This window comes from Leptodactylus fuscus, chromosome 2, assembly GCF_031893055.1.
Source record: "Leptodactylus fuscus isolate aLepFus1 chromosome 2, aLepFus1.hap2, whole genome shotgun sequence".
Taxonomy (NCBI): Eukaryota; Metazoa; Chordata; class Amphibia; order Anura; family Leptodactylidae; genus Leptodactylus; species Leptodactylus fuscus.
Genome location: NC_134266.1, coordinates 257,026,845 through 257,048,286, shown reverse-complemented (window position 1 = coordinate 257,048,286; position 21,442 = coordinate 257,026,845). Strand labels below are relative to the sequence as shown.

Genomic DNA, 21,442 nt, shown 5'->3' with positions numbered 1-21,442 from the left:
CTCACTTTCTCTGCTAAGCCTAATAATAGACTACTACTTACCAAAACTGAACTGTTTGCTGTTCAGTGTACAGGCCACCACACTAAGGATAGGTTACCAGTAGTTCACACTATACTTATTGTTTATGTCAACCTTATAATTTGAATTTCCAGGGCTCCAATCTGTGACAGGGTCCAGCCATGTGTCATGTATAATACTGACATCTTCTTATGTCAGGGGACAATCGTACACATCAGGGAGAGTGTGTGCCTACATAGGCAGTACGGAGACTTACAAGTCATTCCTGCTCCGCTAGGGATTCTGGGTAAAAAATATGCAAATCTATTCTCCAGGATGTAATTAGGAGAACAGTGCACTCTGTACGCCGCCCTCTAGAGGGCAGCATCCTTAACATCATGCATGGCTCAGTTAAAAAGTCTATTTAATCATGATGTGGATTTAATCTGTTCCTTTTGGAATAGAAATACTAATTTGGCAATTAAATCCACATCATGATTAAATAGACTTTTTAACTGAGTCATGCATGATGTTAAGGATGCTGCCCTCTAGAGGGCGGCGTACAGAGTGCACTGTTCTCCTAATTACATCCTGGAGAATAGATTTGCATATTTTTTACCCATCTTCTTATGTGACAATCTTCTGCATCCCAGAGCACTAGGCCTCATTGCAGCTGCTACCGCTACACTGCCTATAGCCACGTCTCTACAATTAGCATTACATTCCATGTACTGTAAGATATTGTAGAGTTTGGAGATCCATTTGGATAGACTGCACTTTTCTAATGCACATATTTGGTATTGGCATCGAGAGAAGAATATACTGAATATAACTGTAATATTTTTTTTTTTCTCTTTAGGGCATTAAGGACATTTCGCTAGATAGGTTTATGCATGGTGGGGCCAACGTAACAGGATTCCAGCTGGTGGATTTCAATACTCCAATAGTAACTGAATTAATGCAGCGATGGAAGACATTGGACCAGCGGGAATATCCAGGCTCAGAGACTCCACCTAAGGTAATGAATGTTTCTTGTCTTAAATCTATAGAACATCATACAGATAGTCCAGGATTGCGATGGCAGCCATGTTTCCTCCACATCCGACGGCAATGCAGACAAATTGGGCGTGAGAGATTCTGGATCCTATAAATAACTAATGAGCTTGTCTAAAAAGTACAGGGGGACACTGGGTCCTCCACCATCCAGAGTCTTCTTACCTCTAGGTGGGGGATGCCCCATGGGCATTTGGGCCTTTATCTTACTGACTGTATATGTGAAACATCAAATCAAAAAAGCGTTATTGGCATGTCCAAATATACATTTGACTTTGCCAAAGCAAAGAGAGTGGTTGGTATGGCGGTGGGTTGAGGAGTTGGTTGGGGCACACGGGGGTGGATGGGCTATTATAGGGCACGATAATGGGGTATAACAGTCCATGGAGTCTCATCTTCCCCTCAGTTGGTGGCAGGTGGACACATATTGGGCAGCGATCTCCACAGTGGACTCCTCTTCTCCCAGTAGGATGTAGAGTTTCCTCTTCTCATCTACAGAGGTGAAATCTGGGATGTGGGCAGAGAGTCTTTATTAGTAGACGGCCCTCACAGCTGAGTATTTGGTGCAGTGACGAAGGAAGTGGGCCTCGTCTTCTAGGGTCCTCTGTGCACAGTCTGTTCTCCCGTGGCTTGTACGTCTGCCTGTGCTGCCCCATCTCCATCTCCAGGTTGTGGGCGCTCAGTCTGTACCGGCTCAGGGTCTGTCTGTGTTTGGGGTGGGGTATTCTCTCCAGGTAGGTGGCCATGGTGTAGTCCCTTTGCAGTGACTGGTATGCGGTGAATTCTTGGAGTTATTTATTGCGCTTCTCCATTCCTCGATGTAGCACTCTTTGTCGCTCTCAATGGCCCCTTTTATTTGAGCCTTGTTCTGGGCTATTTACAACTGATGCATTGTCTTATGCCCAGTGCGGACCACTAGGATGGTGGTAGATGATACAGAAATCTTAGTCCTGCCCTGACCCCTAAGGCCCTGGTCTTAAGCTTTTTTTCTGGAATTCTCCCGGACCCAGGCAGTTACGATTGTTAAGAGACTCCTTATGTTTTCCATCCCCGAACATATTTGCTTTCACATTGTATTCTATTCTTGAAATTCCCAGTGTCGCGTATAATTCCCCATTGCCAGTTCACGGGTTCTGAAAAAGGAGGTCACAAATTCAGCTTGACCCAGACATTGATTATTTATTAGAAAACCTCCACAAGTGCTTCATGACCAGGAATACGTTATTCGGGAGCCACATTTCACACTCTGGTATTATCAACTCATTCATTGTTGACCTAGTTCAAATATTCAGTTACAGCGCTGACCCCGGAGCTGTGTGAGCGACTGGATGTATTTTATCGCCTTACAGCGAGAAATTGGTAAAATTACAGCGTACAACTCCGAGGTTCACCAGAGCCGAGGCTAGTTCATCATGTCCTGCATTATATGAAGAAATACAATCTGTTTTTTTGACCTTTTTTTCTGGCTCCTCCTGTGGGAACAATTCCCAAGACGCCATTTTGCAGGGAAGGGGGTTGTAAATTTTTGTTTTATTGATCATTGCTGCACCTGGATAAAAAAAAAATATATAGATTTGAGTATAAGGAATTTGGCTTTAGTGTAGAGTATTTTCATGCATGTTACACAAGGTACACACTAGCGTTCGGGTTTGCACTCTTTGGGTCCACTCGAGGACCCAAAAATCGGAAACCCTATATGTTTAAAAAGCAGTTACCTTGGGGACTCCATAAGTCCCCGTATATCAAGTGGAATGGGGGACGTAATCCCCAAACTCTAGTGTGAACCTATTATAACATGTAACGCCCATATACTAGGGGCAACATGATGGCTCAGTGGTTATCACAGCAGCCTTGAAGTGCTGGAATCCTGGGTTCGAATCCTGCCAAGTACAGCAACTGCAAGGCCTTTGTATGTTCTCATCGTGTTTGCATGGATAATTCCCATACTCCAAAGACATATGGGGCTCACCCCCCCCCCCAAAAAAAAAAAAAGAAAAATGGAGCTCCTATCTACCAAGTAGTATCTACCCCATATGGTTATGCTGCTGACTACAGATGTGTCCCTTCATATCTTGAAATTTGTACCATGATATGAATAAGAGAAAAAAAAACACATACTTTTGTGATACTCTATCCTGAGATATCTATCCTATAGGTTTAGGCACAGCCACCCAGTGGTCATGTTGTGGATTGCAACCTGACAAGGTTTTTGCTAGCATTTTACCATACTGTGCTCAATTATATTCAGGGGGAATTGGTGTCAGAATTTGAGATGTTAGGTAAATTTATACTGAATTTCCATATTTATTCCTCTACCACCCCAATTCCGTAGACATTAATGTTGAGCGAATAGTAGATACGAATACCTTGTTCCCATAGGAATGCGTGTTAGTGGTCGGCGCCACAGACCGGCGCTTAACCCCTTCGTGTTCGGCCGCTTACATGCATTCCTATGGGAGCGAGGTATTCAATGTGTAGCGCGCGTATGCCAGCACCCATTGAAATCAATGGGATCTGTTTTGAAGCGCTGCGCTCTGACACGTGTATACGTGTGTAAATGAGCGGCGCATTACTCCGTGAGAACGGAGCCTAAGCCCTCAAAAGCCTGATAATTAACTCTAAGTTGACACCTGCGCTTGGGTTTTTGTTCTTTGGTTCCGCTTGGGGACCTGAAAAACAGAAACTCAAACCGCTGAAAAGCGGTTACCCACAGAAATCTGCATACCCCACTGACTATAATGGTGTCCACTGGGGTTCTGTCTGAAAAATGAGGAGAGAAAAGTCCAGTTTTCAGCGAAACAGGGAACACATCAGGGTACGTAGGAAACCAAATGTCACTTAAAGAGTTGTATTTACGGCTCCTAATGCAGATGCTGTACCATGAATTCAACTTATCTCGGGATGGAGGTTAGGGTTTGTTGGGTGGGGGTCTAACTTCTGGGACTCTCAGTAATCACAAGAACTGGGCATTTGACTTCCCCCATTTGAATGAAGCAGTGGTTGCATATGTGCACTTCATTCATCTTCAGAAGTCCCATAAAACTCAATGGACTAGCAAGGTGCATGTACCACTTCCAATTCATTCATGTAGGGGACTCTGGACTGGGTGGGTCCCAGTGTTTGTACCCCCACCAGTCATACACTTTTTTCCCAAGAGAAGGGGTAAAGGGTGCACTCGACTCCTTATGACTCACTAGTCAACTGACCAACTCCTAAAATTGGACTATTCACTAGTTATATCTGCATAAAGTATTTATTAACAATTTGGTGTGAAATGCAACGTTTCGGAACACGTCCCTTCATCAGGCATTGGTCCAGAGAGGGATAATGCGGCCATAGGATGTCATACGGTAGCCGGGGAAGAACCAATGGTGGGTGGTGAGAAACTTATGCTTGGCCATTGGCTTTTGGCAAATCTCCTGGTGGCGTAATGTTATTTCCTATGACCCATGGATATGGTATGCTCCGGTCACTGTGTGCAGTGTGACACCCCCTAAATTGGGTGTGGTCTTGTAGACAGGGGACATGGCCTCCTTTGATATGCTTTTCTCCTGATTGGCTATTTTGGCAAATTTGTCTATAAGAAATATGTTGTAGTACTACGTGTTCTTTGTCTACAATTGGTATCCTACACGTTATCTAATAATTGGAACGATGTTATTTCCTGTCTTGCAGTACACCTCTGCACTGACCTATGATGGCGTTCTGGTGATGGCTGAAGCTTTTCGGAACTTGCGACGGCAAAAAGTTGATCTCTCAAGAAGAGGAAATGCAGGCGACTGTCTGGCTAATCCAGCTGCTCCTTGGGGGCAAGGAATTGATATGGAGAGGACTTTAAAACAGGTAAATTAGTGTAACAGTGTTTAGTACCTTTAAGTTTGCATTCACATTTGCTTTGGAGTCTACGCCTAAATTGGGCAGACAAAAAAAAAGTCCTTGCTTCGCCACTTGCGTTTTTAAAACAACCCACACCTGACAGACCTTATTATAGTGACTGGGATCCTTCAGGCTCCATCTGCCACTGCTATTTTACTGATCTGACTGTCTGTTGTTCTGGTCCTTTGTGGCATGATCACATTGCGTTGGATCCCATTATCCAATCATTCATAGCAGTTTAAAATCCAAAGGTGTTCCAAGGCCTCCATGTCCTACGAAATGTGTCCCAGGCACTCTCGCCCCATGTACATGATATGAATGAGAGTCTCCGTCCACATCAAGCAGTTCAGAGCGAGTTGGGAATTCTAGAGTCTTGGGTTGATCTGGTGTGTCGCCATAATGAAATGGCACAAAAGGCCTCATCCCCAATATCCCGATTCAGTAACAGGCCATGCAGTAATGAGATAATGTGGGTGGGAAGGAAGGAAGCGAGGCATAAATCTTTGAATGGTGTTAAGGCAGCACTTAGGTTAGGGACGGAGGTCAATGTCGCCAGGTAGCTTCTTAATTGGAAGTCTACAAACTGCCTATGAAGTGAGATGCCCAAGGGTTGAGATATGTTGGGATATGTCTACATGTCCCTAACTCTAGCTGTAACATAGTCAGTGCCATAGGGATTGCGGTGTGGGGGGTTAGGGAAAAGAGCAAGTTAAGAGGGCCAGGCATGGTAGCCAAGCCCGAGTTAGTGGTAAAGCTAGTCCAAGCCCGAATCAAGGTGTTGAGAAAAGTGGAGAGAGAGGTCACTGTCATGGAGGAAGGATATCCGTTTGAAGGAAATGAATCCTTACAAACTTCTATAACACCAGTCCACTCCATCGATGTAGGTCATCTGTCATGGTCTTGAGTGATGGGGAGTAGTTCAGTGTAAAGATCTGGTGCAGGTCAGAGAGTATATGTACCACTAGATATTTCAGGGAGTCCTCTTGCCATCACATTGGTTGATGTTCTCTGGAGGGGCGGTGACATTCTGAATTTTTGGATTTTTGCATATTCACCTTAAGGTCTACTGTAAATCCAAAACTCCTGTTGAGTAGAGGGAAGGGAAGTGTGCGGAGGGGTTACATATAGTAGTAAGTCATCCAAAAGAGGAAGAGTCGGTGTTTGACTTTTCCACTCATTAAACTTTTAACGGACCTGTTCATGTGGAGAACATTTGCAAGAGGTTCCATTGCTTTTATGTATAGCATAATAGTTATTATAGTTACCGTAAGCACCATGGTCCTTTCCAGGCATTGTGAGTACCACTATATGAGCCTGAAGTACTTGTGGCGGGAAAGGGGTGTCACTCAAAATGGAGGGAGTAGAAGAGTTCGCACAGGATTTTGTAGAACCAGGAAGTGAACCCATCCGGGCCTGGGCTCTTGCCTGATTTCAAGGTTTTTATCGAGAAAGTTAGCTCAGTGTCTGAGATATCACTGTCAAAGTGGTCAACGTCTTTGGCCAAGATAGGGTGCGGGGCAAACTCGAGAAGGTAATTTTCGGTATTGGAGGTGAGGAAGGTAGGGGTGGGTGTGTCTGCAGTAGAAATGTATAGTTTGGTGTAGTAAAGGCGTAACCCTTCAAGAATGTCAGTGGTGGAGTGCAGGGTCCCCCTAGATGGGGAGTTGATTAAGAGGAGTCGTGTCATCTTATGGTGGAGTGAAAATAGATTTTGCTGCACACACTGTTTTGTGATCAAAGGAATATAGAGATTTATTTTACAATATAGTTAACGCCTTTTGACACAATGCAAAATATTGGCATAGAAAGACAGGCTAGATCAATTGGATATGACGTTTCGGTCCTTAGACCTTCATCAGACGCGATCTAGTGTGGTAGCAGGATCAGTATAAGTGTCAACACTTATAGTGATCCTGCTACCACACTAGATCGCGTCTGATGAAGGTCTAAGGACCGAAACGTCATATCCAATTGATCTAGCCTGTCTTTCTATGCCAATATTTTGCATTGTGTCAAAAGGCGTTAACTATATTGTAAAATAAATCTCTATATTCCTTTGATCACAAAACAGTGTGTGCAGCAAAATCTATTTTCACTAGTATATTTGGGTCGAAGGACCTTTTTTCGCTAGCACCACATATAATTTTAGAGTGTGCGGTACCATTGACTTTTTTGCATCTTATGGTGGAGGGCATTGACCAACCAGGACCCAGATTTCTCACCATATTCAAAGAAGCCTCTCTGGACCCGAGTGTTATCATTTAGAGGGAGTCTACCACCACCGAAATCTCAAAGTGAAGTTTGAGGTGCGCTGCCTTCTTGAATACAGCAGGCTTATAACTATGTGTAGTACATATAGAGATATATCTTCCTGTGCAAAAGTTTTAGGCAGGAACATATTACAAAATAAGGCCTGATTCACATCTGCGTGCGGGGATTCCATTCCCATCTCCATATAAAAAATGCAGAGCAAAAAGGGCTGCAATCAGTACTTTTCTCTCTGCATTTTTTGTGCGGAAACCACACGGACCTCATTATAGTCTATGGGGTCCATGGTTTCCTAAGGTAACCACTTTTTATGCAGATTTGGTTTCCCCCTTGTGAACCGGGCCTCAGAATGCTTTCAGAAATGGAAGAGTTAATAGTTTATTTTTGTTAATTAATACAATGAATTAAATGAAGAACTGTAAATCCCATCAATATTTGGTATGACCATCAGTTCTTCTTAATATACTTGTAGACAGTTTTAGATGGAACTCAGCAGGGAGGTTGTCCCCGCCATCTTGGATAAAGCACAGATCTTCAGTGGATGTCGGCTTGCTCCACTCCTTCCCTCTCTTCGTGTCATCCCAGACAGACTGGATGATGTTGAGATCAGGGCTCTGCGGGGGCCGTCTCATCACTTCCAGGACTCCTCCTCCCAAGAACAAAGCTTACACCAAAAATTGATAGGATTTACATTTCTCTTTTGTTCAGTCAGAAAAAAAATAACTAATTAACCCTTCTATTGCTGAAAGCATTTGTATTTTATAGAATTTTTTTTCCACCTGCCTAAAACTTTGCACACTACTGTATAAATAATATCAGTATGTCAGCACAAGAACGAAAGCGTCACTTGTTAATGTAGAAGTCAGTGTATAGCGGACACAGGGCTTGATCTTGCTTCATTCTGAGACGAACACTGCAGCTGGGGAACCGTGTGAGAGCAGAACTATTAATTATTATTAATGAAGCTGTCGGTGCTAATGAAGATAGACGACCCTGCCAGATCCTACGATGTCTGGTTGGTTCTGGTGTTTGAGCTAGTAATTCTTCAATGCTCATAATGTTTGGACAGGGTTATACACAGCAGTCATATGGTAGAGACCCATGGCCAGAAGACGAATCAGTCCCACTTCCCCCTGAGAGTTCCCCTTAACTACTGAACTTAATGCTAACCCATTAGCAATGGCAATATGTCTTTATTATGTTACTAAGGGGTCTTACACCTGCTAGTATGTTTCTTTTACAGTGCTACAGGTATATCCCAGGACAAGGGTCCCAATATGGTTTAGCTGGAGTTTGGTTGCCTAATCATTTTTGCATAAACATTGCCACTCTAGTCCATGGCCAGGTCCGGTATTGCATCCCATACCTATTTATGTAGCAATATCAGATACCATCTGTGTATAATAGTGGTGGTGTTGCTGTTGCTGCACACCAAGGAGATCCTGAAATGAAATGTAATAATGATATAATAAATTTATTACACTATTAAAGTCAATGGAGAAGTTTATTGGGGGACATTGGGCAATTGAAAGGAGGCTCTAGTATTCTGTTGGGCCACCTCTAGCCCGGATACTAGATCAGATATATAGGTTCCCTTTGTATCCTGCAGCACGTTTGTCCACAAATGTTGCTGGTGGCCCTAGACATTTGTAGGTTACTAAAGCTGGCATCCCAACTGGTCCAGTAAATGCTCGATTGGCAATAAAACTGGAGACGAGTCAGGTCAAAGAAACCCTTGCTGTGTGTGGGCGAGAATTACCCCTCATTCACATCTGTGTTTGGTAATCCGTTGTGGGAGCCCGCACGGGGATCCCCCGAATGGACTACCAAAAACATTTGTAAGCACTGTGCAGTAAAAGCACATGGACCCCATAGACTATAATAGGGTCCGTGTGCTTGCTGCGCGATTCCAGCACTGAATATGCGGAGAGGAAATAGATTGTAAACTACTTTCCTCTCCACAGGGAACATGCGGAGATCGTGCAGCAAGCACACAGACCCCATTATAGTCTATGGGGTCCATGTGGTTTTGCCAATGCAGACTCCCCCGTATGGAATACCAACGCAGATGTGAATGAGGCCTTATCCTGCTGAAAAATGGCAGCTGGAAGCCCAGCCATGAGAGGCAATACATATGGACACAGGATGTCCTGTACAGATCCCTGAGCTGTTAGCATCCCTCATATCACAACTCGGGGTGACACACTGTTATATGCGATGGCTCCCCAGATCATCACACCAGCAGTTGGGACGGTGTGTCACTCCACAGTGAAGGCAGGACTGTAGCGCTTACCATGAGGCCTCCATACTCAAACTCGTCAGATCACGAACAGAAACTGGTTTAACTGCTACAGACGACCCGGTTCCGGTCTCCTCCACAACACCACTGCAAACCACAGAGACGGTGGCCGGCTGTCAATGACTGTACACTTAATGGATGCTGTGACATCAAATTTCTTTCTGCTAAGCACCTAGAAATGGTCTTGGCAAAGTCAGGGGTGTTGGATGGTGGACAAAGAAATTACAGGAACTTCTTGAAGTTGTCAGCAGATTATACAATCCTCTCTACTGGTGCCCTGTCTGGGCTGTTTGGCACCACTTTGCTGAGTGTGTTCTCACATAAACATAGTCCAGTGTTACTCCCCCTCTCAAAGTCTGTCAACTGGGCAACACTCATACAAACATGTCTAGCCTTCAACAATCTCTCACCAAGAAGTACACTACCCAAAAGTAGCCTTTTATTGTAGGACAGCAGAGGAAGCTAGAGTGTTGCAGCACTCTGACATTTCTATCTTGGTACATTATTGTTCTTGTCATTGAGTGTGTTAACCTTTTAAACTTTGTGTTTGTCACTTGAGTATTGTCCACGTGCCTAGATTTTGGAACTAAGGGCTGTCCAGTGTCATAAGACGTTCTCTTGATAGATCTAATGTCTTGATTTTATTAGGATTATATTTTTTAGGCCATTTTTACATCTATATACATTTTTGTTTAAAGGTTCGAATACAGGGATTAACCGGAAACGTACAATTTGATCACTACGGTCGAAGAGTGAACTACACGATGGATGTTCTGGAACTGAAGAGTATGGGCCTCAGGAAGGTGCGTGCTTCCTATATTCCATAGTCATAGACAAATAACATTTCTCGATGTAACCTTAAAAAGCTATTGCGTGTACTGAAATCAGATTTCTCGCACTTGTTATTTAGTGGTTAGTGGGTCGGGGATGTTAATGGATATTATATGGCTTTATAATATTAAGAAATAAAGAGAAAAAAAAGTATCAAATACATCCAGAGTTATAACTTAAAGAGGACCTTTCATCACTTGGGGCACATGCGGTATTATATACCACTAGAAAGCCGACAGTGCGCTCAATTCAATTCAGTCGGCTTTCACGATCTACGCCCCAAGTGAAGTGCTATTGGTTCCGGTACCATAGCTCTTCACTGTCAGAAGGGTGTTTCTGACAGTCAATCAGGTCTGCCCCTTTTCACAGCAGCGCCTATAGCGCTGTACAGTGTGAGCGGGGAGGAACGCCTTGCCCAGTACTAGTCTATGGACGAGCACTATCAGGAGGGGAGGGGGCGTTCCTCCCCGCTCTCATACCGTAGTATAGCGCTATAGGCACTACTGTGAAGAAGGGCGGACCTGACTGACTGTCAGTAACGCCCTTCTGACTGTGAAGAGCTACGATACCAGCACCGATAGCTCTTCACCTGGGGCGCAGATCGGGAAAGCCGACAGTGTGTTAAATTCAATGCACTGTCGGCTTTCTAGCGGTATAGAAAACCGCATGTGCCCCAAGTGATGAAAGGTCCTCTTTAAACCTCAAGACCATTTAAGCCTCATGGACATATCGGCCTCTACGGACATGTGAGCTCCGTACTATTTACAGACATTTTCGGATGGTGTGCTGGCTTAGGTTTCTCGATTTTATTTTGTTTGTTGCTATGTCTCTGGATCCATGATCTGTTTTTTTTTTTTTTACTGACCCATAGACTTTCATTAACTTAACTTTCATTATACATGATAGCTGTGATCAGCAGTGTGCTGAGAAGTGATATGTCTGTTCCAAAGAAATCTCCTACAGATAACAGGAAGCCATATTATTTGGCTTAGTAGCCAGAGTCAGGATTTAAACAAAGATAGATAGATAGATAGATAGATAGATAGATAGATAGATAGATAGATAAAAATGAATGTGTTTCAAAAACTCACCAAAAACGTTAATATGAAGTTTAACAAGTGTAACATAAAATTTGATTTAAGAATACATTATTATCTAGTGACATATCCTCTTTAAGGGGTTAATATAATTTTAGCGTTGAGCGTAGAGCATTTGGAGTATATGGCTTATGTCCCAGAGTCTCTTAGTTACATCTACCTATGTGTCCTTGCCTGCTTAGACAGATAGGTATATCGCTAGATGGTGACCTTTTCAAGACAATATTGTTCAGCAATATACTAAGTAATGAAGTAATACTATTTTCGGACTATAAGACGCACTTTTTTTCCCCCAAAATGAGGGTGCGTCTTATAGTCTGAATGTGGGTTTGCAGCATGGCCGCGCTACTGCCACCGCTGGTTTTCTTCAGCGGCAGTAGTGCGGCAATCCGCAGGCCCCGGCAGCTAAGACAGTCCCCGGCATCTGCTGTAATAGACCGGCGGATGCCAGGGAGTGTCTTAGCTGCCGGGGCCTGCAGATTGCCGCGCTACTGCCACCGCTGGTTTTCTTCAGCGGCAGGAGTGTGACAATACTGCAGGCCCCGGCAGCTAAGACACTCCCTGGCATCCGCCGGTCTATTACAGCAGATGCCGGGGACTGTCTTAGCTGCCGGGGCCTGCAGATTGCCACGCTCCTGCCGCTGAAGAAAACCAGCGGTGGCAGTAGCACGGCCATGCTGCAAACCCACTGCTCCTCCGCAGGTCCCGACAGTTAGTTAGCCCCCCCCCGGCCTCATACCTTTAGTGATGCAGGCCGGCTTCTGCACGGCGAGGCCGCAGGAGCCGATCTGTTCCGATGACAGCTGGGAGCCTAATGAAGACTCCCAGGCCTGTCATAGATATATATTACTATCGCGGCTGGTCTATGACCCTCCGCGATAGTAATGTATAGAATCTCCCATAGACGGCAATACACTTGTATTGCCGTCTATGGGACTTGCAATCAAATGATTGCAGGTTCAAGCCCCCTAGGCGGGGGATATTAAAATAGTAAAAAAAAAACAAAAAAAAAAAAAACACTTAAAAAAAATATAATAAAAAATAAAATAAATAAAAGTTCACCTCCTTTCCCTAGAATACATATAAAAGTATAACATTACTGTGAAACATATACATTAGGTATCCCTGTGTCTGAAAATGCCCGGTCTACACCTGGCCCCACAAAAAAAACGCCCTATACATCCCCGTACAGCTGCAGGGTCACCTGTCAATGTGGCCTTGCAGCTGTTCCAAAACTACAACTCCCATATATTAAATATTTTACCATTTTTTGCCTGAAAATTTTTTTTCCCTATTTTTCTCCTCTAAAACCTGGGTGCGTCTTATAGTCCAGTGCGTCTTATAGTCCGAAAAATACGGTATATACGTCGGTGTGTGGTCATGCAGTAATCGTGATGTGAATTGCAGCCTCTCAAGGGTTTAACTAGGATGTAACAGTTTTGTGCTACATTTGTTTCATGAGAATTTGGAGTCCATAACTAGGGTTGAGCTGATCTTGACTTTTCAAGATCGATTTTAAAATCCGATTTCCGATCATTTTTCATTCGAACCCGATCTCGATCCCAATTCCGATCCCAATGCAAGTCAATGGGATTTTTTTTATTGATCGGAGATCGCATTTTAAAAGCAATCCTATTCACTATACAGCATGGAATCTAACAATCGAACGCTTTAATTGTTAGAATCCACGCTGTGTAGTGAATCACTAAGTAGCCAGAGGATTTTTTTTTTTTTTAATCCTCTGGCTACTTAGTCCCCCCTGGTGTCCACTTACCTGCAGACCTGGTGCCCGGTGTTCTTCTTCGCCTCGCTGCCGCTCCATGCTGCTCTTCTCACCTTGCTGCCCCCTGCCTCCCAGGTTAGGAGAGTGTGGGCAGGTTAGAATGTGGACGGGTACTGGGAGGGGAGACATCATGTCTCCCCGCCCTGTACCCGCCCACACTCTCCTACGCCACAAGCCCCACCTTCCTAGCTCTTTAAACACTAACCTGGGAGGCGGCGGCAGCGAGGCAAGAAGAGCAGCGTGGAGCGGCAGCAAGGTGAAGAAGAAGGAGAACACTGGGCACCGGAGCAGCCATCTCTGCAGATAAGTAGCAACTAGAGATGTTAGTTTAGTCTCCCATTAGAATGAATGGAGGCAGCTGGCGTGCAGGGGGTTAAGGCTGTGTGCCGGCTGCTTGCATTCATTCCTATGGAACCGCAGCAGAGCCTTCACACTGAGTATACACTCCACTCAGAATGAGCGGAGCGTATACTCAGTGTGAAGGCTAAGCAAAGCATTGTGGGAAATAGTACCAATCTCGATCCCACCTAAAAAAATCGTGTTTGGAATTCCGATCGCGATCGTGAAATTTTCTCGATTGCCGATTGGAATCCGATCTTTTCCGAACACGATCGCTCAACCCTATCCGTAACCAAATTCAAGGTAAGTTATGGGTAGACATATCTCTATCTCAATGACATGGGCAAGGAGACTCCGGTGCTAGGAAAGTCCATTCCCACTACATCTGCTAGAAACTCCACGCAGGTTTTCCAAGGAGGCAGAATGGTTGGCTATGAGGTGTTCACATATCAAACTCATCTCAGTTATACCATTATATTCATGATTCTTCAAGTGTTGCACTCACATAGGTCAGGAATATCTGAAGTCCCTCTGTGACATCTAACAGGTTAACTCCAGAGAACTCCAGATCTCCCTAGAATCTGCAAGAATTCAGCTCCTGTTTTAATTTACTTATAACATGCCTGCGAGCTGTGTGGTGTTGTATTCAATCCTCGTCACTGAATCAATGGAGGAAGGACATGGGAGGGGTGATCGAGCCTCGCGATGCATGTAAATGTGTCACCATCAATACTTTTATGTGCATTGACAGTTGTGGCCGAGAGTGCGGGGAGTGATGGTGAAATTACATTGATGCTCTGTGATCTGTGGTTGGGGGCTGGGCACGACTACAGCGGGTCTCAGCTTGGACAGTCACACATGGCATCCGGGAAAGAAATGGCAAAAAATTGTAAAATAATAATAATTGTAAGATTGTATTATTCTGGTTAGACTATATTTAGACCACTATGGGACAAGACAGTCCATTTTTTTCATATGCGTTTTTTGTGGGTCGGATCACAGATCCTTCATAACCTTGAGTTTAGGGTTGTGAACATCGGAAGGCTATATCAACCCATCAACGCCATTTTTCTGGTATTGATGGGTAATAACGTAGGGAATCCTTGGTGCACCAAAGACGGCCAATATTCCCCTTTCTGAGCCTCGCTAAACACTTTTTACAAAAGTGGACGAAGCTTGACAAGAACATACCTTTTTAAAGAGGTTGTCCAGGAAAAATTTTTATATAGGCCATGAGAGGTGACATTTAAAAAAAAAAATCATACTCACCTTTCCCCGGAGCTCCAGTGCGACCACATATTTCAGTCCTGCCAGTCCATTGTTGTCTTCCGTAGAGATGAGTGAGTAGTATTCGATCAAGTAGGTATTCAATCGAATACTACGGTATTCGAAATACTCGTACTCGATCGAGTACCACTCGCTATTCGAATGGAATAGATTGATGCAGAACCAGCATTGATTGGCCGAATGCTATACAATGCTGTTCTTCTCCTACCTTTAGAAGTCTTCTCCGTGCAGCGTCCCCGCGGCGTCTTCCGGCTCTGAATTCACTCTGCCAGGCATCGGGCCTGGGCAGAGCCGACTGCACATGTCTGCTTGTAGTGCGGGCATGCGCAGTCAGTTCTGCTCAGGCCCGATGCCTGGCAGAGTGAATTCAGAGCCAGAAGATGCCGCGGGGACGCTGCAAGGAGAAGACTGCTTGGAGGATCCAGCCCGACCCTCATTCGTGGACTTAGTAAGTGTAATTTGATCGAACGTTGCCTACCCCTGAAACGAGCATTTTCCCCCCATAGACTATAATAGGGTTTGATATTCGATTCGAGTAGTCGAATATTGAGGGGCTACTCGAAACGAATATCGAATCTCGAACATTTTACTGTTCGCTCATCTCTAGTCTTCTGGCCTCAGCAAAGGACTTGGGATGTCACTACCTAATACCATGTATGTTCGAGGCTGGTGGAAGACTTTAGCCTGCCAAAGATCAATTGGCCATACTGGAATAATAGTGTTTGACGTGATGTTCCCTAGAGATGGCCAAGTCTCTGCAGATTCTTTTTCAGTTTTGGACAGTTCGAGGTGGGGGGGGGGATATGCTGGTTACAAACCAAAAAAAAGAGTATAATAGGTGGAGGCTCAGGGAAAAAAATAAACTTCTGGACATCTTTGCACTCCCTCTAAATCCTTTTCTGGCCTCCTGGGTGATGTAGTGTGCTTCAGGATCACAAGCCATGGGGCACGCCAATATCATGACGCTTGTATAGTGTATGATGTCACCGAGTAGGCTAAAAGAGGACCAAGATGGATCACTAGTGGCCACAAGGATGCTGGAAGAGCTAAGAGAAGGTGATTATATTGGTTTGTTATTATTTACACCTCTCCTGGCCTCCCACCTATTATACTATGGGGTCCCTTTCCCACTACCATGCCCAGCTATGTCCATAAACATCACCACTTTCTGTGTTAGGCCCGGTTCACATCTGCATTTGGGCTTCCATGCTTGAAGACCTTCCCAAACGGAAACCTATACGCATTAAAAAGCGGTTACCTAAAGGATCTCATAGACTGTAATAGGGTCCATGTGGTTTCCGCATGAAACATGCAGAGAGAAAAATGCTGTTTGAAGCCCGAACCCAGATGTGAACCAGGCCTTAGCATTGATCACTAGATTAACATTCCCCTTGTCAATGAGATGCGATTGGCTGTGCAGGCAAAACTGGGCATTTTGTGTGTGTGGGGAGAGACCGGGAAAAAGTGGTGCCTGAAATAGTGGGGCTTTGGAGAAAGGTGACTATTAGAGATGAGCGAACAGTAAAATGTCTGAGGTTCGATATTCGTTTCGAGTAGCCCCTCAATATTCGACTACTCAAATTGAATATTGAACCCTATTATAGTCTATGGGGGGAAAACGCTCGTTTCAGGGGTAGGAAACGTTCAATCAAATTACACTTACCAAGTCCACGAGTGAGGGTCGGGCTGGATCCTCCGAAAAGTCTTCTCTGTGCAGCGTCCCCACGGCGTGTTCCGGCTCTGAATTCACTCTGCCAGGTATCGGGCCTAGGCAGAGCCGACTGCGCATGCCCGCACTACAAGCACTACAAGCGGGCATGCACAGTCGGCTCTGCCCAGGCCCGATGCCTGGCAGAGTGAATTCAGAGCCGGAAGACGCCGCGGGGAAGCTGCACGGAGAACACTTCTAAAGGTAGGAGAAGAACCAGCGTTGATTGGCCGACTGTATAGCATTCGGCCAATCAATGCTGGTTTTGCATCGAACTTTTCCATTCGAATAGCGAGTGGTACTCGATCGAGTACGAGTATTTCGAATACCTTAGTATTCCATCGAATACCTACTCGATCGAGTACTACTCGCTCATCTCTAGTGACTATGGCTGAGTATGGCTCACCCTCCACTTCACAGCCTGCAGGATATGTTTAATCCAATTCCCGTAGACTGGACATAGAGGTTCCCCGGTTCAAAGCCCTGCATTGAACACATATGTTCTTTAACTACGATGACTTTCAGTCTTCTTTGACACCTGCACTGTATATTTTATTATATCGTATGCATAATTCAGGAGCTCAAATGTGACCAAAAATTCTACCTTGTTAGCTGTGCCGGGAGGAAATCCACCTTTGTCTAGAATGACTTCATTTAAACATCCCCTTATGGAAATGAAACTGTTTGACAAGGATGTGCCGGGGGCAATGTTTTACGCGTTTCATTCGTCTATTCTTTCTTCTGGGGATTATCGGCTTCCAGCAATAAAATATCACACAGCATCTTCCTGTGACCTTGGCCGTTTGACATTTTTAGGTCATTTTGTATGGTAAGCAGAGCTCGTGCGCATCCACCGAGAGCAAGTTACAAGGGGAACACATAGTATAAAAAATAAGTCAGAAGAGTTAATATGTAGCCAAAAAGAACAAATCAACCCGCAGCTGGTTAATCTGGATACTTTCCTAAATCAGAATTTCAAGTATCATAAATACATGTAGAAAATTTGACATTTTGATATTTTATCCGTCAGGAGATTCCCGATTGCAAAAACCATATTTCATATAATACGTTACTAGATCTGTCCCCAGATTACTGTATGATGCCCTTACATGACCGGATATATCCGGATATGTGACATGAGATAATCAGTTTTAGAAAACAAGATGTTTTTGTGATATTGTATCAAAAAGTGATATGCTCTGTGTGTCTGTGTGCAGCACACCCAGTGGTCATGTTGTGAATTGCAGCCACTCAAGGAGTTTGCTAGCATGTTGCAATATTGTATCCAATTGTTTTTATGAAAAGCTGGCTTCCTTAGGGTATGTTCACATGGACTTCCTCTTCATTTTCTGCCACCGGCATTTTTGCCACGGTCTAGCTGCGACGGGACGCTGATGCATCTCACTGCCGATTAGGCCCGGATGAATGGTCCTAATGTGCAGGGGTCAGCCACGGAGTCCGCAGAAAGATTGAGCAGAACACTTCTTTTTTCTCCTTCCTGCTGCAATCTCTGCCTCTCATTGAAAACAATGGGAGATGTATTTGACGGAGGAATCTGCCCTGGATTTGGGGGTGAAATCCACTCCAAAATCCGCGGAAAATTCCACCATGCCAATATGCCAATATACCCTTAAACAAACTCAAGTTCAGAAAAAGATCTGCTTCAGGAATTAGAATTTTTTTTTGTGTGTGTTTTCTTAAGTCATGTGGTTCTTGACCTGGAAACTTTACTTTAAAAAAATGGAAACAGTTTCTGATGTGGTTTTTGCACCAAAAAACACGTAAGGGCCCCTTCACACTGAGTAAACACGCATGTATTTGGCAAAATACACGTGTAAAAATACACGTGTAAAAATCAGACTCCCATTAACTTCTATGGCATTTTCTTTTACACGTGTAAAAAAACACATCAAAATACACGTCAAAATACACGTCAAAATACACATGTAAAATGTCATTGAAGTCAATGGGAGTCTTATTTTTACACGTGTATTTTTACACGTGTATTTTGCTGAAATAGACGCGCGTTTACTCCGTGTGAAGGGGCCCTTAGAATTCACATAAAAAACACAGTTTTTTGGTAAGGAATTTGGTCAAGAATCTGCCTCAAAATCTTCCTCCAAAAAACGCCTCACCATACAGTCCTATGTAATCTGATTTTTTTTTTCCTGCTAGCAGATCTTCCGCTAGCGGAAAAATCCACTAGTGGATTTTCTGCTAGCGGAAAAAAAGAAGCAACATTTCCATCCTTCAGGTGTTTTCTGCCTTAAAAATTTAATGCAAGTCAATGGGAGAGGGAAAAACCACTACCGTTTTTTGAGGCGTTTCCTGAGCCTTTTTTTGAGGCGCTTTTTACAAAAAGTGGATTTTCCGCCTCTCATTGACTTGCATTCATTTTTTCAGGTGGAAAACGCTTCAAAAAAGCGCTTCAGAAAATGCTTAAAATGAAACGCCTCAGGAATTCAGTGTGACGCAGCCTACGGGTCCATTCACACGGAGTAAATGCGCGCTCATTTTGGCAAAATACACGTGTAAAAATAAGACTCCCGTTGACTTCAATGACATTTTTTACACGTGTAAAAAAACGCGCCAAAAAGCACGACGTGTTTTTTGACGTGTTTTTTTTTACACGTGTAAAAAAATGGCATTGAAGTCAACGAGAGTCTTATTTTTACGCGTGTATTCTTTACACGTGTATTTTGCCAAAATGAGCGCGTGTTTACTCCGTGTGAATGGACGCTATCAATGAGAGTCAGTAGCAGATTTTTTTCCTCTAGCTGATTTTTTCAGATAGAAGAAAAAAAAAGCTACATGACCAATCTTCAGGCAGATTCCGCCTTGAAAAACCTATTGAAATCAACGGGAGGTGGAAAAAAAAACACAACACTTTTTTCAAAATCAGCCTGCAAAAAAGTCCATGTGAACATATCCTAAGGCTGCATTCACACACAGTTTTTTGGTCAGGAATCCGCCTCAAAATCCTCCTCCAAAAAACGATTCACCACACAGTCCTATGTAACCTGCTTTTTTTTTTTCCGCTAGTGGAAAAATCCACTAGTGAATTTTCTGTTAGAAGAAAAAAAGAAGCGACATTTCCATTCTTCAGGCATTTTCCACCTGAAAAATTAAATGCAAGTCAATGGGAGGTGGAAAAACTCCTAGCGTCTTTTCTGAAGCGTTTCCTGAGGCCTCCTTTTGACTTGCATTGATTTTTTCAGGTGGAAAACACTTTAAAAAATACCTAAAAAAAAAAACGCCTCAATTTTCCTGAGCGGATTTTTCCTGGTCAAAATCCTGGCCAAAAAACTGCATGTGAACGAAGTCTTAGGGCTAGTTCACACGGGGACATGGAGGAGGATTTTGACAGCGGAATCCACGTCATAATCCTCCTCCATACAATGTTAGTCTACGTAGACTGCTAGCAGAGAAAAAGAAGTGACATGACCTTTCTTCAGGCATTTTCCGCCTGAAGAAAGAAATAGAAGTGAATGGGAAGCGTTTTTTACCACCCGTTTTTTTTTACAAAAAAACGCGCGGTAAAAAACGCGACACTTTTTTTGCGGCCCGTTCTCTTAAAGGATGGGAAAACCGCCTGGAAGCAGTTTTTACAAAAACCGCTCCACAAAAAGCGTGCCAAGGTAAAAAAAAAAACGCTTCCTCATTAGAAAGCGTTTTTTTTCCGGTGCCAAAATAAGCCACACGTTATTTACGTGTGAACTAAGCCTTAGGGGAAGGACACATCCCCCACATCTGTAACTAGCCCAAAATTGTTGAAAGAAATCACTTGTCCAGCAAAAAAAACATGAACTAGTAAGACTATGTTAACAAACTTTTCAAAAACAGTAAGTGGTGTAATTCCATCTTCCCAGGTTATCTTCTACACATTGGGCAGTTCCCACCTCTCTATGTAGTCATACACGTCTTCTTATTGCTGATTCCATAGAGTGGGCGCATCTTCTCTCCCTGCATTCTAGCTTGACCTCTGTCTTGTTCCTTGGTTCTGTTCTGCTACTTTGTCCCGATCAATCTGATTTTTGTGTATGGGCATTGCCTGTCACCGACCTATGAACCTGAGCTGTCCGTCCTGAACCTTAGGCTTGTGTTTCACCTATCACCTGCTATCCTGTTGCCTTTGACCCATACCTGAGTACCCTATGCTGACCCACTGGTGTTCATACTGACGTCTTACTGATCTTGGCCAGCTTGTGCCCCACCACTGGGACTACTCCGATATGTAGCAGCCTGGTAGTCTCTGTGTATTGAAAAACCAGGAAAAGCTGGGTAACATCCTTGGGAATGGCCCAAAGCCAAAGCGGTTAGGTGGCATAGCAGGATCACTTCCCATTCCAAATGACAACAAGTAAAGTAGGTTTGAATACCGTGACATATGTTTTATTATTTAAGGCGGAACATGGACAGGATGGGAATATGTATGTCTTCATCCCATCAGGCAGAGGTTCAGAAAGAGCCAAATACGGCTTTTCTACTACACTGTTCCATAACTCCCATATAGGTAAATAGAAGTTGCAGAAACAGACTAGCATAGCAAGTTAAAGTTATGTTGTTCTTCTCATTTTGAGAGTTACGGAAACAGCGTATCTCACTGTGCTACGCTGTTTCTACAACTCCTATTTAGTGTACCACTATGGGAGGTTTGGAAACAGTGTAGCACATCTGCCTTCAACTGCATGACTCCCAACCACCTCAGGCATGAGAAGACAGGGATATTCTCATCTAGGCCTTGAAAGCCTGAAATGTGAACAATCCCTTTAATATAAACTTTGTATTTCTTCATTTATGCCCCTATGGATGAGATTGAAAATAAAGTGTCAGTTTTTGCTGACGATACAAAACTTTAGCTTTAGCTTTAAAAATACTTAGCTGGATTGTAAAATATTGCAGGT

General features: G+C 43.8%; 1 protein-coding gene across 7 annotated transcripts in view; it reads left to right on the top strand.

Moving 5' to 3' along the window:
• GRIA4 (glutamate ionotropic receptor AMPA type subunit 4) overlaps positions 1–21,442 on the top strand; it is a 699,790-nt gene that overhangs the window by 606,214 nt on the left and 72,134 nt on the right. For all 7 annotated transcript variants that reach the window (XM_075266112.1, XM_075266111.1, XM_075266110.1 and 4 more), the window contains 3 exons: positions 857–1,015; positions 4,726–4,893; positions 10,192–10,296. In XM_075266112.1, the coding sequence (XP_075122213.1) occupies positions 857–1,015; positions 4,726–4,893; positions 10,192–10,296 (432 nt within the window). The remainder of the gene's footprint in view (positions 1–856; positions 1,016–4,725; positions 4,894–10,191; positions 10,297–21,442) is intronic.